Source organism: Botryllus schlosseri, unplaced genomic scaffold, assembly GCF_051294905.1.
Source record: "Botryllus schlosseri isolate E-star unplaced genomic scaffold, Bs_hap1 Bs21a, whole genome shotgun sequence".
Lineage (NCBI taxonomy): Eukaryota > Metazoa > Chordata > Ascidiacea > Stolidobranchia > Styelidae > Botryllus > Botryllus schlosseri.
This window is the reverse complement of record NW_027648630.1, coordinates 283896-302938: the sequence shown is the minus strand read 5'-3', so window position 1 is coordinate 302938 and position 19043 is coordinate 283896. Positions and strand designations below refer to the sequence as shown.

At 39.2% G+C, this 19043-nt stretch overlaps 2 protein-coding genes across 2 annotated transcripts; both read right to left on the bottom strand.

Annotated features, from left to right (window-relative positions):
- Nucleotides 1–6211: 6211 nt before the first annotated feature.
- LOC145459879 (uncharacterized) lies at nucleotides 6212–8627 on the bottom strand. Its single transcript, XM_080338390.1, has 4 exons — nucleotides 8496–8627; nucleotides 8258–8401; nucleotides 7568–7691; nucleotides 6212–6549 (listed from the first exon to the last, which is right to left on the bottom strand). Exons 1-4 carry the CDS (start codon nucleotides 8547–8549, stop codon nucleotides 6440–6442), a joined length of 432 nt encoding a protein of 143 aa, XP_080194516.1. The 5' UTR covers nucleotides 8550–8627; the 3' UTR covers nucleotides 6212–6439.
- An 865-nt stretch (nucleotides 8628–9492) lies between these two features.
- LOC145459887 (uncharacterized) lies at nucleotides 9493–18417 on the bottom strand. The gene is made up of 7 exons (XM_080338396.1): nucleotides 18096–18417; nucleotides 15616–15760; nucleotides 15323–15460; nucleotides 14288–14482; nucleotides 13531–13649; nucleotides 11977–12090; nucleotides 9493–9703 (listed from the first exon to the last, which is right to left on the bottom strand). Exons 1-7 carry the CDS (start codon nucleotides 18341–18343, stop codon nucleotides 9493–9495), a joined length of 1170 nt encoding a protein of 389 aa, XP_080194522.1. The 5' UTR covers nucleotides 18344–18417.
- Between the last annotated feature and the right edge of the window lie 626 nt (nucleotides 18418–19043).

The following is a 19043-nucleotide window of genomic DNA, read 5'->3' as shown; positions in this document are numbered from 1 at the left end:
TGTATCGATCGTACATATTAAAAAGGGATATGGAATACCGCCTAATGCAAGCGCGTATGACGTAGCGCCGTTGCGAGCGATAGACGCAGGCTTGTACTCGGACTATAAAGTATTAATTCGTCCCTTACATATTCCTATGTAAATGTCATGGATCGGATAAATCTATCGGTGACGCATAATCTATTCCATTACGTCACGAACGAAAAACATGATAAAGATTTTACAGCACGTATATGTTTAGAAACTACCTCGATATGTATATGTTTACGACGCCTATTGCGACAGTTAGGCCCTAATGTTATATTATCTCGCCCAAAACCGATTTACCCGGTTTAGGGATATTAGGGTTGCCGGGGGTGGGATATTAGGGTTGGGGGAGGGGGATATTAGGGCTGCCGGTGAATACAAAATTTCCCGAGGGCCGGGTTCACCGAGGGCCGAGTTTGAAAGGCCGCGCTTGACGCTTGCGCAATCGACAATCGTGATCACGTGATCTGATCACGCCGTGACTGCGTGATCTACGCATGCCCTGACCTCCTTACAAGATCGACAAATCAGTTGATAATAACATTATTAGTTTAATAATTCATAATAATACTTGTTAATAGACTTAATTCCCGAGGGCCGAGTTCACCGAGGGCTGGGTTTGTAAGGCTGGGTTTACCGAGGGCTGGGTTCACCGGCAACCATATGAAAAGGTTCACAGTGCAGAAGCTACCAAGGTTCGTTTGTGAACGTGAACCTCTAAATTTCTGAGGTTGAAACACAGACCGCGAACGTGAGAACCTCACGTTCACACCATCCCTACAGCGACGGTTTACTGAGAGGTAGAAAAACTACAGCCGGGGTGGCCGAATACGACGACATGTTATGCGAAGGTCTCGAGATAGGCGATAACAAATATTGATAAAATTAGTTATAAAAATCCAATTAGTTGAGCGTCTTGAGAAAACTTTTTCTTCGTACATTTCACCATGGTATTGATGAACATTGTTTTACCACTGAATTGTATGAATTCCTTTGGTGGTACAATAGCGCGGCCTCGGGATCCAGGCATTATAGAGAGGAGGCCTAAAATAAAAATACCCCAACCACGCAATGTTATAAGCACCACAATATAATAATAGAAAAAGAAACACTCTACTCCCGACATCTTGATTAAGGCACAATAAATAGAGCAACCGAAAAAGTGATGGTGATACCATTAAATTATGCGATCAAAACAATCTAATGTAAATTCTACATCACATTAAATATTATTGTGTATTTTTCATCGCACTTTGTGACAATGATGCGGGTTGATCTTCAAATATTATTCATTTCCATTAACGTACGTAGCTTTGTACCACATGTTTCGCATATGTTGAGACACGACCAATCAAGATTTACAATATTCCACGCTGGAAAAATTGTCTAAAGAAACTGAATTCCCGTTGATGACGTAACTGCTATGGCTAGGACCTTAAAATTTCTGCGCTCGACAAAATCATCTCTCACAACTCGAACCGAACCATTAAAATTAATATTCGGTGGAGATTTGAGTACTTGGATTGTTGTGCTCAGCCCTATGATGCTTTAAGTATTTCATGTGCTACAGTTAAAAAAAATACAGAATCAGCAAATCTACGAACGGATCGCTGCTGGTTAGGTTTGTTCAAATTTCATTAATCAGTTGATGGAATTGTTAAATTTCCAAAAATAACGAACGATGCACATCAATTTTTGCTCTATCCCGGTCAGTATATGTGTATAGTTATTGGGTTTATTAGAAATTTTGGATTAATACCAAACCGTAGTCGCGACGTTATATTGGAGTAGAAATCTTCATGTCTTTGGTCACTATAATATTCAAATAAAAGATTGCATTTTGGCTTATATTCTGAACTCTATTATAGTGAGATCGCTAATGGATTCAGATGCTTAATGCGGCTCTCGTGCTAAAAGGTTCCCCACACATACCTGCAGTATGCAAAAAAGATTGTTACGTATCCAACAAAACGTATATAGCGAGAACTACCTTCTTTTCTCTCGCCACATAAGCCTTCATCCGCACCTGGAAACACGAGGAATTGGTGACATTTATCGTATGCATGTGTAGAGCAGGGCAGTCTGGTCAATATTAAGTAGGGGTTTAAAAGGATTTGTCCTCATTTTTACTTTTTTGAAAGTGTCCTCGGAGGACGCCCAAAGACCTTTCTTTTGACATTTTGTCCTCTTTTTTGAGAATTTTGTTTAAATATTTGGCAAAATACAGTAAATCAGCAACGCTCGGGCGGGTATTTCCGGAGCGGGGCAGAAAAGTTGACCTTTTTTTTATTTTTTTAGTTAAGCAACCGACCACGATGTGGTAAAAAGTTAACCATTTTTCCGGATTTACCTCAGATATTGCAAGTCTGGAATTTTTTAGAAAGCACCCTCTTTTCAGATTTCTGAAATATGGTAACCCTAATATTAAGGGTTGACAAAAAGCACTTCAGTGGTCGCATCCGGCTACTTTCGCCTATCTCAATAAGTAACACAATTCTGCGATATTTAAGTAAGACAGATTAGGAATAATAAACGTAAAGCTCTCTACGGGGATGACTTCGTGAATATGATATCCTTTTTGAGTACCCACCTTGGTATTCGGTACTTCCTTGCACCACTTGCCCACAAATATTGAAAAAGGCGATGATGCCAACAGTAAAACTAAAATAAATCATTAACTAATTGATTTACCGGATGCATATATATTCACAGCTATACGTATCAGTTTGATGCAAATCTTCAAACATAACCCCTCGAAATATTACAGCGACATTTTTTGAGTTAATTAATAAGGAAAGCACACATTACGCATCATGTCTGAAGTCTTCGTGTTGACCTTAGACCAGTGATTCCCAACCGCGGCTCCGAGAGCCAATTGTGACTCCAGGCTAGCCTTCTTGCGGCTCCCATTGTAGTTTGAAAATCCCGCAAAATATTGAAAATTAAATTAAAAAAAAAAATCCTATTCAAAAATTACCCTTGCTTGGCTTGAAATCTAGAGTTTATAAGAAAGGGTGGAGACCAATGCCTTTGCTGTCGAAGAGTGATTATTTACGCAGTAACGATTTCCTTACCCATATTACGCCAAAAAGTATACTCATACTCAAATCGGCACACATATTGGGCGTTGAAGTGATATTTCCAGGCATATCGGTCCGTAAAAATAGGTTATGGTTCATGTATTCAGATCCTGCGTGTGTTCTCAGAGTTTTAGTGCGCTATATACCGGTAATGGTGTGAATTTCCGTCATTAAACACTCCCGAGTTCACCGTCTTGTTTCCAATTTCTGTTACTTTTGGTTGTGCTAGCGCAGATTTTCTCAGATATTCAAGACCCGAGCGAATTACAATGTCCTTTTGTATGATTTCAGATTTTTCACTTATAAAGCAATATAATTTCATAGCGGTGGACTGAATCAAAGAAACAATGGGCGGATTTTTGAGCATTTTTTCTCGTCTCTTCGGCAAGAAAGAGATGAGAATTCTCATGGTCGGATTGGACGCTGCCGGGAAAACTACAATTCTGTATAAATTGAAACTGGGAGAAATTGTCACAACCATTCCTACAATCGGGTTCAACGTCGAAACTGTCGAATACAAAAATATCAGTTTTACGGTGTGGGATGTCGGCGGTCAAGACAAAATCAGGCCATTGTGGAGACATTACTTCCAAAATACACAGGTATGTAGCAGTGTTGGGATCAAGTCACTACCTTCGAGTCACAAGTCATTTCGAGTCATTGCACATTTTGACTCGAGTCAAGTCAAGTCAATCGATTTTAAAAAGTGACTCGAGTCAAGTCAAGTCACTCCATTTTTGGAGGTGACTCGAGTCAAGTCGAGTCAAGTCAAGTCAAGTCACGAGTCAAGTCACAATTCAAGTCAAGTTGCCTTTTCGAAGTATGGGGCATGATAACGTCATTGCATTTTGCTAGCCGTCTGAAATAAAGATTGAGTGGTCATTGATTTTGAACCGATGAACGAGTTTAGATTTAAATATACGCGAAAGAAGGCGCTGTATCGCTCACACATACGTAGAACTGCTAAACCTCACTTTATAGTAACCAGCCAATATAGGGAATAGATACGAATTGATAAGATGCAATACATTACGCATTCACAAATCGATATGATACAATTCGAGCCTGTGCCAATGGTTGAGAACAAATAAACTACATTCGAATTCAGTTTCAATAAAACAAAAGGTTTGGTTAAGGAAAAATCGGAGAACAGAAATAACTTCACTATACTAGTTTACGACAACGTAAGCTGTGAGCTTCGATCACTTCGTTTGCGGTCAAATCATTTGTGAGAGAACAATGGAGGCTCAGTAAAACGCACGATCATTAAATGATTGATCGCTCTCACGGGTTACACCAGCGTTTCGCGAACAATCCGAGCATATGCAAGACACATTGATTTTGATCGACACCGATCACTTGATGACTTGAAATTGACTCGTGAATTTTGCTCCGAGTCACGAGTCAATCCACATTTCTGATAGGCCGAGTCAAGTCATTTTAGCAAAGTGACTCGAGTCAAGTCAAGTCATACGAAAAAGGTGACTCGAGTCATCCCAACACTGGTATGTAGTTTTAAGTCTGACTGGTAGATATGAATAAGCCGCAATCATGCTCATTGAAACTGAAACATATACATCATATAATATTATTATCAACTTATCAACTACGGCAGTTATTTAATAATGCTATATATATCCAATCAGTAGGATTTTTCCGAAGGTTACTACCAAACGAAGCACATATGTGTCTTGGCATTTTAACAAATTAAATAACCATACGTTTAATGTTAGAATGATATTTCAATTGTGAAAAGAAACAAGACTATTCGTAATGATAATTTGCCTCGATTTGAAATCATTGATATTAGTGTTTTTGCTGTTTTGACTCACTGAAGATACTGTTATCTTTCAATATCAACCATTTAGAAAGTATAGATTGTGAAGACTGTCCTTGACCTTGAGAAATACGGTATATCATTCATTGTATTTTCTCACGAAGTCGGTGATCTTGTGTAAGTCATATTCTGCGTATCTCATTTTCATCAATAAAATCAATCGCACTATTCTACCGGCTCCTTCAAATGAAAACCAGTGACTCTGATGGAAAAGTCTGATAATGACTTTTGATTCCTAAGTGACCAAACTCTTAATCATACTGACCGGTCGAGACTTAACGAATGCACTGTATCGTATTAATTTATATGGAATCAGATAGAGTGAAAGTAGCCATTGTTGGTACTCAATATAGACATAACACTGTAAATTTCTAGCCAAGTACAAGTACAAAATGTGTCAAAAGTTCTTCATGTTGAAGGTCTGAAAAGTCCTCAAATAGCTTCCAAAAGTAGATTTGGTCGAGGGTTGGCATAATTGTGACAGTTATAGGAGGTGGCTGCCTGTGTAAATACAGGCTGCATCACTCAAAATGACTAATGGCATAACAAATAGATGCAATTTTTTAGTAACTACTCCTTGTCCAAGCAATAAGAGCTTATTCGGGCGGTTGTTATCAAATTTCCCTCGTATTTTAGTGAAACAGTGAAAATTTATAACATTAATTACATAATTGAAAAGTATAGTCATATTGAGAGGAACCTGAATATTTTCGGCGGACACTTGTCGGGGGTAATCGTCAGCAACTAGTATAAAATTGAAATACTATTTTGCGATGCAATTGTTGATATACAATGTTCTTTCCAATTCTCTACCAGTTTTTGATGATTACCCCTGACGAGTGTCAGCCAAACAAATTAGAGTAAATTTCAATATGAATGTACTATGCAATTGTATATTGAAGTTCTGTACCCCCAAGAAGCTCTTCAGAAGTAGTTCCGTCTAAAACGTAATGTAGAAATGGAAGTGGTCCAAAAGGGTAACCATTTGAGTAAGCAGTGCAAGTATTGCCAAAAGGTAGAAATACTGCTTACAATCATATACATACATATTATAAATATGTTTGCAACGAAACTGCTAAATACCCACCGCTATGTCATCCACACACTTGAAATCAGTTTCAGTTGATATATTAATTATAAAGCTACAAGTCAATGATTAAACTTTGATTTGCATGAAAGTTGGTTTCTTTCATAATGCATGTTAACCGATATGAAAGCATCCATATCGGATACTGCTACACATGTCCATTCGGACACAAAACAAGCGTTTTCTGCTATACAAAAACGTGTTAAATGATTGAAATAGTCACATGACATAGTAGCAACGTCGGCCAGTATCGCAATCACTGTCCAGCAGATGCAATTTCGATATGCCCAGTTGCCCACCCCAACCAGGCACGAATGTAAGTGCATTGAGGGAGTTGCGTCCAAGTGTGCTAGTAAGCAAGCTCTCCGAACAACTTGGTGTTATGATGAAGACGTGTGCTTCCTTTATTCAACTGCTGTCCGAAGAACTTGATGATGATGACGACTTGGAATCTTTACGATGTTGGTTTGGGCTTTCAGATCCAGAAGAGCTTTCGCTATCTGATGATGAGCTGTCATCTTAAAGAGCAAGCAAAAATATAAGAGTTATTTCTTGGTAAGGTATTGTGTGACATGCACAGAAACTATCATACAGCAATGGAGATCTCGCTATTATAGTCGATTTGAGTGCATGAACCTGAATAGACCAGCCATAGCGCAATTGATGGCGATGTCACGAGCAATTTTCGTTCAATTACAACACTATTCAGTGCAAGACACCCTTATGAGACGCGCCAATTCATTACCGAAAACAACCACCACTCCAGTTTGGGTTAGAGTTGATTTTTAGCAGTAAAATTATATGCTCCTTGCCACTAATATTCAATTTATCAACGATAATTATAGTTTTGATACTTTTTTCCAATGGGAAGGCTTGAAACCTCGATTGGTTGCAGCATACAAAACGTGATAAAAGTTTGTGGAAATGACATATTTGTGAAGTCGTAATCAACCAACAGCAATGTCACAAAGTGCAATAAAATAAGCATGGTCATAAAATAGCAAAAGTATTTTTAATTTCCTGTAGACGTTGTTGCCATGACTCAATTCCCAATTTTTTGGTCACTCGACTTGACTCGAGACATTTTTTAAAATGCGTAGAATAACTCGACTTAAGATCCTGATACTTGGAAATGGGCCGAAAGCAATAAGGACTGACGGAAATTTCAATATTAGAAATGCGAGCCATTCTATATATCACTCGAGCAAAGTTGAAAAAAGTGGGTAGAACAGGATTGAACTCAAAACTGAACATTAAACACAATGACTTGGACTCGAGTCACAAAACTATGACTCGACCCTCCACTAAATGATTTGGACTCGGACTTGACCCGAGTCAAAACTACAAGTGAGATTGACTTCTTTCTGACATGGTTACAGCCTTGGCTGTAGGACTAGCATTAAATTTCCACATCATTCATACTGTGATGTTATAATAGTTGACACTTTACAATGCTTAATTCAGGATCTATTCACTCAGGCATTCGTTTTTGCTCAGCCGTAATTAGCAGTCAAGGTTCATTGCAATTGTTTTTACCTTCTGAATCACTGGATGATGAGGTTGAGCTAGAATCGCTGCTGCTACTGGAGGAGGATGAACTGCTTGACGAATCGTCAGAGCTCCCTTTTCTTCGCTTGCGCTTTATAGCATCTTTGTTCTCCTATAGCATTTGGTATTGTGTAGTCATTTCAATGAGTAAATCCCAGCCAATCTACAAAACCTTCAGTAATTTTATACTCGATGGATTACTGAATCTCTGGGGCCATAATCTGCACTGAAACCACCAAGAATGATTAGTAAGGAATAGTCACTTATTTTGTAATTATTCAGTTCAATTCATTGCTAAATATTTCATCATCAATATTTCAATACACCACAAGACTGCGATACAATGAAAGACAGGAAGGTGTTGATACACGAGACATCAATCAAGACAAATAGAATGTCTTGAGTCGTATGAGTTGGTCAAGTCGAGTCAATACACAAAGTGACTGAATGAAGTCGAGCAGAGTCATTTTCCATTTTAGAGAAACGACTTGATTCCACGAAAAATTGCGACTCAAGTCAATACAGCCCTGTTATACTTTCAAAACCTGAGGGTCGAGTTACGAATAAGGCTACTCCATTAAGGTTCAGATACTCCATACCCTGGCAGTCGACTACATAAATAATTTCACATTTAAAAAATAGATTTCAACACGATACGGTGATAGTATACCAGCATACGTTTTGTATTTGTTTTCTTTTTGTGTCACGTATAGTTTTGTTCAGCTGCTTTGTCAGCGATGTTCTTTCCACATATTTGCGTTTGTTCTTGCACTCATACGTCCAGTGCCCCTTTTGTAGACAATTCTGACAGGTAACGTTGGTCTGAGAAACAATACAGCGAGACGTTACGGCGATACCCCACGCTTCCGACATTGCAGGAAGTGTTAAATTGTAAACAGTTGATGTAAGCATGTACTTTTTCGAGATCTCTTTGCCTTTGCTGCAACATGGCCATCCACCTGGATGTCATAATACGCGAAATTTATACTGAGACGCTGAGAGCCTGAGATGAGATGACTAATCGGAGAATACTATACGACAGAGATGAGCGGATTTGGAATTTCTATGTCCTAATCCAATCCAAATCCGAACCTTCAAATCTAAATCCAAATCCTAATCCGAACCTTCAAATCTAAATCCTAATCCATAAATTTTTCATATTCAAGTCCATGTCCAATCCTAATCCCATTCTAACTAAAAATTCAGAAGAAATGCTAATTTATGCAAGAGAGGAGTTGGAAAATTTTCTTTCACAATCAACAATTCCCTTGATTCAAGATAACTTAGTAACCATAAGTACAGTAATAACTGATCTTAATAAAGTTTGTCGCCATTCGCCACACGACATATCGATCGATCGCGTGCTGTTGATACTCTTCAACTCTCTATTCCTATCAAAGTTACAATACGGAATTCTTTGTTGGGGTGCTGCCTGCAAGAATACAATTGACCCACTGCAAAAACTTCAACATCGGATCATCCGTATCATTGCCAAAGCCCCGCGGAGGCGTGGATGTGCAACTGATAAATCGCTTCTCAAAAGATTTGGTGTTCTAAATTTAGAAGATATGAGGAAGCTAGAAATTGCCAAGTTTGTGTATCAGTTCCATTGCGGTCAATGTCCCTCAAATTTCAAGGACTACTTCACCTCGGAGACAAAAGCGCGCACAAGTACAGCACACGCGCGTCAACGAAGAACAACTACCATATGATCAGGACTGAATACAAGAAAAGGCATTGCTCTATCAAGTGTACCGGACCGGCCGGCTATCCGACAGTCGTCGAGCATGTCCGCATTCAAGTCGAAATACAAGCAATTTCTTCTAAATCAATACTGCTTCGGATAATCGTTCATTAAAATTGTAACTATTCCGACGTAAAGCCTCTTGCACGAGCCACCACTTCATTTCTTCTTACCCAAAGTTGGCCCGGTTTGTACGTTCCAGACTGAAATGTGTTCTGAAATTTTGGTTTTGGGTGTCTTTGGGAGAGTTTTCGCGAGACCGCTTGCCGTATTCGTTGGAGCCACGCTTCAGTCGTTTTACGAGCTCAGAAATGGAGGGAGAACGTTGTGGCATTTTGGAACACGAATCTGCAGATGTCGCCAATTTAGCTTCAGCGCTTCTGAAAAGTAAAAAAATAGATAGTCGGGGCTGTAAATTGTAATGACCAGAGTCACGATTTTCTGATGACTCGACTTGAGTATTTTCTCAATATACGAAAATGACTCGACTCGAGCCAATCTGTGTATTGACTAGACTAGACTTGGACTGAACCAAGTCATATGACTTGAGACTGAAACGGCCAAGACAGACATTTCATTGTAATTTCGAAGAAAAGTAAGGTAACCACAATATTGGGATTTGGTCTATTGGTACCGGTACTTGAAAATGTGACCAGACACTGCTAAAAGTGACGAAAATTAGTATATTATAAATGAAAACCATTCAATATCACACAACACAGTTAGTGGGTTCTAACAAGACTTTAACTGGAAACTGAGAAGTCAACAGAATGACTTGGACTCAGACTCGATTCATAATGCCATGACTCGGACTCGGCGCCCTACTTGTTGATTTGAACTTGAGTCAGTGGCGAATTGAAAATAACTCGACTTGACTCAAGTCAAAACTATAAAAGTGAGATTGACTTGTGACTCGGAGCCTTGTGACTCGGTTACAATTACAACCCTGATTATAGTCAAAGGCGGCGTACATGGCTAACATGGATGTGATTATGATGTCAATTGAAGGTGGTCACTGGTCAATGGTCATTAAAGGATAGTATAGGACAGTGGTTTTAAAGATTTTTTAGACACGCCTCCCATGATAGTGAAAAATTCCGTGCGCCCCTTATTGTCATGTCAAAAGATATTAAAAAGAACAACCAGAATGTTTGTAATCCCTATACACTGTTTGCTGGCATGGAAGGTGTTATTGACTGTCAGACAGTTCACAAACTTGGAACACGGATTATACACAGAGCAAACATTATGGGTTGGAGGTAAATCGCGAGGAACGCGAAAAATTCCTATATCAATATTTTGTTAAACATAATCATGTGCAATCGCAGCATGTAGCACATAGATATTTTCGCGGTTTTGTCGCCTAATCCCTTCTATCACCCCATTTGAGTTCAGCTCAAACGTACATGACCATAACTCCATAAGCTGAATCAAAAACCAATGCAAGGTCCGCGAGGTCAAAAAGGTTGAGAACCACTGCTTTAGACGACTTCCATTTTTTCTTGAACAGTTTGAGCTCAATGTACCTCGATTGTTCGAAATTTCAGGCTGGTGACGTCATATTTTGTGTCGTTATACAATGTTCTTTCCGATTCTCTACTAGTTGCTGACGATTACCCCTGACGAGTGCCAGCCGAAAATATTCGGGTTCATTTCAATATGAATAGACTATTCAATTGTGTACTGAAGTTCTGTACCTCCAAGAGGCTCTTCAAGATTTTATATATTTGTGTTTTCATTAGTAATTGTGCGTTAGTCGCGAAGACGCATCTTGCAATTCCCAAATTAGCCACCTCAGATCAACTGCTACAAGTATACGACCCCTCTAACAAATGAAAATTCAACGGCTTCTTGATGTACTTCACAGCACCATCTATTTTCTACATCCAGATGAAGTAATTTCAGCACATCTGTGAAATCGCTACTTCTACTTTTAAATCGAGTAGGAAATTGTGGTATTACTTCTACTGCTACTCGAGTAGCATCATGGACTAGTGACTACCTCCGATTATAATCTCGGTTTCATCGCACGCATCGCAACTCTGCTATTATTGTTACAATGAATCATTAAATGAATATTCACACACTTCACACACGACATCTCTGAAGTCACTAGCAGACAGTGTGTGATGTGAACTCGATTTTGCGATATGACCGCATTAAAATCGGACATATCACAAGTTAATCCACAAATTACACAAAAATGTGTAAATTCATGACAGATATTTACATTTCGCTGTCGTCAATTGCACAAGACGTCGAATCTTCTGTGGATACAGTCACGTCGCCTTCGTAAAGTAGTAGCAGGGAACTTGAATAGAATCTAACAAAAGAAATTGAAAACGTGAGCTGCATTGACACTGGAAGACAATGATGAGGCACGAAAGGAACACATTGATCACATGATCTCAACACGACTCATGATTCCAGAGTTGGTAATCTCGTTTCGCACAATACAGTTCTCCTATCGCATATTCAGGAAACCCAGAAATTAGATCAGAATTAAAATTAGAGCAAGGAAGCATTTGCACAAATTAGATTAGAATTAAATTACTGGCATTTTGCTCCAATTAGTCTTTTTATACAACTATGAGCTCAAGTGTGATTAGCTCACTAATGAAACGCATTTAAAGCACAATTCTGCCATTCCCACCTGTGACATTTCATTGACTCAATAATTTCCTTTGGATTTTCAATTTTCTCAATGGCTTGCTTAACAAGGTTTTCGTCGACCGACGCTGACTCTTGACTTTTACCCGAAGGAACTCTGCAAAGCAAAAGATAACCTGTATGATTAACCATCTGATCCAGTCCACGATAATGTATTTGAAGAAAATCTTGGAGGTACAGAACTTCATTATACATTGAATAATATATTCATATTGAATAAACTGATATATATTTGGTTGACACTCGTCAGGCGCAATCATCAGCAACTAGTAGACAATTCAAAAGAATAATGTATTGCTATACATGACATGGCAATTCTCAATGAAAAGCAGATATGCATGAGCATTTGGTGCGGGAATTATATAGATATCACTTACGGTCAAGCCTGCTATATAAATTGATAAGACTGCATTCGTCTGACACTACTTTATAACATATAAGGCCTCCAGGCCTGATTGAGAATGGGGGGAATCTCAAAAATTTAAGGAAATCATTCATTTTTTTGGAAATTGGATGGCATCATTGGAAATTATACCAACACAAAAAAGCCTAACACGAATTTTATAGTTTCTAAAGAAACGATTGTCGAATGTCACACACACCAAATAGGGTTATAATAGCGATGAAGATTGATGCATATCCAACAGAAAAATCTCAGAGTCTATGTGACAGTAGCCTATTAGTGTTAATATATCTTAATTTCAATGATCAGATGATATTAGTGTAGCCATGAAGTGTCAACAAATTTGACCGAGAACTATTGTTATTCAACAACAGTGAGATGAAACAGGATAGCGTAATCACCGACAAGATAGTGTAATGGTTAAGCGTCCGGCTTTTTGATGGGTAGGCCGTGGGTTCGATTCCCGGCCGAGTCAGACCAAAGACCTGATTAGTAACACTGGTATCCATGGCTTCCCTGCTTGGCGCTCATGCATTACTGGGATAGCATGGAGGGGTGGTGCATGACTTAGGAAGCCGTAAAGGCTATATCTGCACTTCCTTGTCCAGCGGCATATTCACATCATGCACTCATGGTATGCATATGCACAAATCGTGTGTGTGTGTGTCATGAGTCAGTGTATATGCCGCAAAAACATCAAGGACAAAAATAAACTACGTCCTTTCCTTTCCTCCTGTACGTGACAATCCACAGTATTGCCCAAATGAAGCAAAGCGCCACCAAGTGTATCATTCTGCTTAGAGAATTATATAATAGAACGACCCATACCAGGAACACAAGACTAAAACTTAACACAATGGCATAATCTTCGCTTGCATTGTAAATTCATCAGTAACAGCAGGGGCGTGTTCCTTTGTTAAACAGCCTGACGCCCCACTAATAAAATAGAATACTCCCTATTGTAAACAGATTTATAAGACATATCTGTAAATTCCTTGTGCGTACTATGTAGTTTGAAATCTTGGGGACACAGTAAATTAGAGTATTGCTGTAATCAAGCACCGCAGCAATGTTCGGAAATAGATATCCGGAAGTAGTTCGAAATTTTGTAACTTAACATAGATAAGAACTTACATGGGATGAGTTCCTCTAGAAAAGAAATGTCGTAAGTTGGCAAGAAATCCCGCCACGGTGAGGTTGTGCCCGTAATACTTGTTGTGATACAAAAACTTCTCCTTGTCAGGACGATGGATCTGCAAACGATAATGCCATCATTGTGGTGATAGGATTAGGACGCATAATCCAATTCTGAATCAAGTATTAGAATTTGATTCGAGTTTCACTGACTATAACGTCACAACAGTATGAAGGATGTGAAAAGGTCAGATACGTACCTTTTATGCGATGACAAAGAATATAATGCCAATTCTACTTCAAATTGAAGATGATTCGGTATTTTTATGACCATAACTATTTCATCGCACTTGATAACTGCTTTTGATTGATCACGGCATCACAGGTATGGCAATTTCACTAACACGAGTAGGTTTGTACTACACTACTTCTACCAATTGGGGGTTGCAGCCTTGCACAGTATACAATAGTGTCAAAACTGCAATTCTTGTTGATATTTTAACTCTCAGTAGGAAGGTAACGTATAATTTCAGTACTTGGAAATAATAGTAATACAGTATTGCATAGTGTATTGCATATTCTGTAAGCTACAATACGACCAATGGCTACAACAGTGGAAAATATTATTAAAAGTATAATCTTTGTTGATACATTAACTCTAGGCGAGGAGTGCACCATTTCGGTACCAGAAAAATCAAAAAATCATTAAAATTAACACTTGATTCAGACTCAAGTATTAACACAAACAAAATTCCACCTGCATTCCACTCAGCCTGGCGCCGAGATTTATCGCAGTGACGTGACGAGCGATTTTTTCAGGCGATGCCGTTTCTCGAATGCGCGTTCCGATTTTCAAGTCCAAAACGCAAGGACGACGATACCGTGCGACGACATTTTCCAGCAGGGTAAACTTCTTCTTTTTCCCGTACGCCGGATCTTCCGAATCTGCATACTGATGATAATCGAAAATATTTACCGTCGAGACTAAATCCATTGCAGTATAATTTATTAACCCGCATCAAAAGTCAACGGCGCACAAATAATGTATAGGCTACGAGAGATACTCAATTGGCGGACCTCCAAAGTGTTGAAACGGGACCCTGGTCATTACTCATAATCTCTTAGCATCCACACGTGGAATAATCGGATATCAAAAACAGACAGGACTTATACACAAGTACAGCTAACCAAAAAAGGTCGATGAGATTTCCAGCGAATCTAAGAGAATTTCAGACTTGCGTATATTAGTCGAGTATCCCTGATATATCGACTGAAAGAGAGATTCCAATGAAAAACAATTCGGTAAAGTATGGTTTACAAAGTAACATTAAAAATAATGCTACACAAAGTCAGCTGTGTAACAGAAACTATGCTGTAGGCTAGTCAAAACAAGAAAAACAAGTGAGAAAAAAAATATAAAAATACACAGAGAGACATTGAATAGCAATAACCCTACATATCCGAAAAAAATTACATTGTAAAGGAACTTCTTAACTGTCAACATATATCTGGATTATTTAATTCAATGATCATTGACTACAATACAGATAAATGGAATGAGGATCATGGTGCCACTGTCACGACTCGCGCAGACTGGATTGTTAATTAGATGCTGACCAATTGGAGAATATTTACCAAACAGGTCGACAGCATTCGATTAGATTTGCACTGTGCAGTTAAGTTAGAAAAGAAATCCAAATTCACACGATTATAATCGTATAAAATTATATAACATGATGGACCTGTTGGAAGTATGGCTGAAGTATAAATAATATATAAATAAGTAAGACACCTTAAGCTTCAGCCACGCGTCGTCTAAAACCTTCGCGTTCCAAGGATTGTAAAGGCCGGCTGTGGAATACGTTTGTTGTTCCCTGTTCTCTTTTCCAGACTCCATCGAGTCATCAATGCACACAGAGATGTCAAAGCCCTGTAATCAGATGCAAATCACGTAATGCTCAAATACTGAAGAGCATTTACACTAATCCTTCACAATTCCCATCAAGCTTGGGATCATGTGAAATATATATGGTCACAAATAACTACGTGTCCTAAGGTGAAATATATGAATATAACTAAAATTACCTGCGATAACTCGCTTACTACATCGTCATCTTCGTTCGTTGAAGATATCGTGGGGACATGGCTCATCGGTTCCACAAACATGCCGGAATTAGAAGTGTCGGCTTTATTTAACAGAATAATTTTTTGGATTGATTGGTCTGGATACCTGAAATACATGTATGCGAATGAAAATTATCATTAATAACGTTGATGGACTCTCGAGGACAATTGTGACTTCTTGTATTTACGCAATATCGTAGTTCGTAAACAAATGATAAAGAAACGAAAATACTCCCTCAGATTCAATTAATGTTATACCAATGTTAGGGCGTGGAAAGCTTCCCCGTATCAGACTAATATGCGAAGAGCACAATTTAGGGCAGTTGCGGACTTGTTACTGATTTATGTCTTTCATATCGAAACCCTATTTCGGATTAAGTTTCAAAGCTATTCACAATCTAGGTGCTTGTCATGCCCACTTACAAGTCCTAATCTGGTAATGACTCAACTTTCTTTCACTTATAGCATGAACATTAATAATAAATTCCATGTTAAAGTCCAAAAGTCCAAAACTGAATACGAATGCAATCCAATCCAAGTACAGCCAAAATCTTAGCATCCAATGCTTTCAAAACCAAGTACATTGAGAAGTCAGCAATAGTAAAGCCAATTGATGGTTACCATAGGCGCCGAACGCTAATTTTCCTTAGGTATGCGAGTTTGATGACGTCACAAAGGAATGACGTCATAATGTGACGGAATTGATAATTAAGGTTAATATAGCATCGCTTCAGGAGGGTTAAGTGCATACGTAAATGCCGATTAGACAATCTCCTCGTGTTAACGAACTTGCGCGTATAAGCTTGTCAACGCGTCCGGAAGCGCTGTCAATTAGCGAGTCCCTGATCGCTCGCGAACAATTAAATAAGCCACTTATCGAAGCGTATTACGTAACCTCGGAGACGATTTGCGCAAGGCAAAATGTCCGAGTTGTTATGGGATCTCTTCTATAATGGCACTGATTTCAGGTTGTTCAAACCTTCCTCGTCTTTTACAACTCAAGCCTTGACACACATCTTCTGATGTTCATGTTAAAGTATTAGCGGAATTCAATTACGCATGCACGGCGACGCACAAGCGCACATGTCTGCGGATGCGGACATTCGATGTCATTATGTTTGGTGATGTCACTCTTTAATCACAATCGCTAATCAGCATACACCTAACGGCATTGTCTCCAAGCCATCAAGAGATAGGAGCCAACGCATGCTAGGCTCCAGACACGATAGTTGGCCAGCGATGATATCTTTCGATTGCGATTGTATAGGCAAGCGATTGTATCGTGCGTGCCAATGCAGATGCGACAGTGCAGGCTAGCGATGGTACAGTGCGCACAGGGCCTACTGCTGATGCAATTGTGCATTTGTTCAAGACGCGATAAATCAGGCAAGTGTCCCAAGCGACGATTGCCGAGCGCACGGCAATCAATGACATAATTTCGCGATCATCTCAGCGGGATATCGCATCGCGTTACATTGTGCGTGCACAGACGAATCTCGCCAATTGGCAACACGCTTCTCGGTAATTGACCGCGCGCAACGGGTTACCTCCCTCACATAAGCGGTAGCAGGTAATGTCGCAAAGGGAAATACATTGCGTTTTGTTCTAAATAATACAATCGGGGATTATGCCAATACGTGCCAATCCGATTTCTAGGTATGGCGCATACCTAAAAAAATGTCTAGGTATGCGTGGCATACCTTGCATACCCAAGTTCGGCGCCTATGGTGGTTACTGCTTACTGGTGAGTAGTAACATAACAATCTTTCAGATTTCTCCACGCAAAATGCTTTGTGTAGGCCAGGGGTGGTCAACATTGTCATTAATAATAAAATAACCAAGTAGTCTACATCAGGAAGTGATGACAAAAATTCCTCTTTCAATTAGAAGAAGCAATTGTCAAGACATCTCAAAGCTACTTGAAGCATAAGCGCGAGGACTGATAACAGAAAATTATTGCAGCCACTCGGTTTTTGGATGAAGGGGGAGACGCATGTTTTTTGCAGTCAATCGTCGTTGATAGCTTTCAAAATTGCAAGATTTGTTGAAAACTAATGAAGATTGACCACTATTACAACTAATCAATGCAATTTTGAAAATTAAAGTCTACAGGGACTACATCGCCCAGTGATTTCTATCATAAAAGTGATCAATTTTTCGCCAAATATCACTCCCAACTCAAAAGAATCTCTAAAATGCAAAATCAGAGATGCATACATCCATGGTGAAATGCATTTAGTTTGGCAACACAAACGGTTTACTTACAGTCTCATAAAATAACCTCAATCAAAATACGCAAGATTGCAAGTAGCCTACATCAAATGGTTTGAGAAGTCCGTGAAGAGAAGAAATTTGTTACTGACCACCTCTGAATTTTTATGCGGCCTGTGAATACACACTAGTACATAAATGTGGCCTAGGATATAATTCTTCGAACTCACATCACATGGGTTTTTCCATAATCCTTGACACATCGCTTTGAATGAGGCTTGTGTTTCTCCGCAAACAACTTTATGATGCTCTTCGCATCTGGCTTTACCAACGTACGAGGAAGAGCATAAGCGCGAATTGAGGAGGTAGCACCTTCTTGGACAAAGCTCACGTTGACAAGACCTAAAAAAGACCATAGGATTTTACGATGAAATGGAAAAAGATAATAATGAAAAACTCTACCAGTGTGTATATGCATTTTAGGTCAAAGATATGTTGGGTGTATACAGAGACTATGGACCCTGCAACATAACATTCTCTTAACTCGATACTCCTATAGAGAGAGAGAGAGAGAGATATGATATTGTTTCTCGCCTGCACCATCGAGATGCTTTGGCGACGGAGTTGCGATACGGCCCCATGAGGTCATCTAGTCTGCGCCCCCGTTTTTTTTTTCCCCTCCATGCTATCCGTGATTGCTGAGCGCCTAGCAGGATAGCTGCGGATACCATTTTTCGAGTCTTTGGTATGACCCGGCCGGGGATCGAACCCACGACCTACCGCTCGAGAAGCCGGACGCATAACCATTACACTATCTCGCTCGGTAGATGTGGATAATTGTGAAGACGTATATATTTGGCTGGATGTTTGTCTAAATCGGTTATCACAGCAATCTCACCGGTTATCACAGCAATCTCACCGGCTTAAAAGTCAACAGGACAATCCTTTCCTGCTAGCAATACCAACTAATCCCATTTAATGCCTAAGGGAAAATTATAATGAAACATTTTGATTGAGTGATAAAGTCACTCCAGTACAAACCTCAAATAGAGAAAACGGTGGACTAACATTCAATATTTGATGAAAAGTTCCGAGATAACATAACAATCTGGTAGCAGTGCTGCAGGCAAACTTGTGAAAACTACTGATCTTTTTAAAATACGCAAGTAGAACTAGAA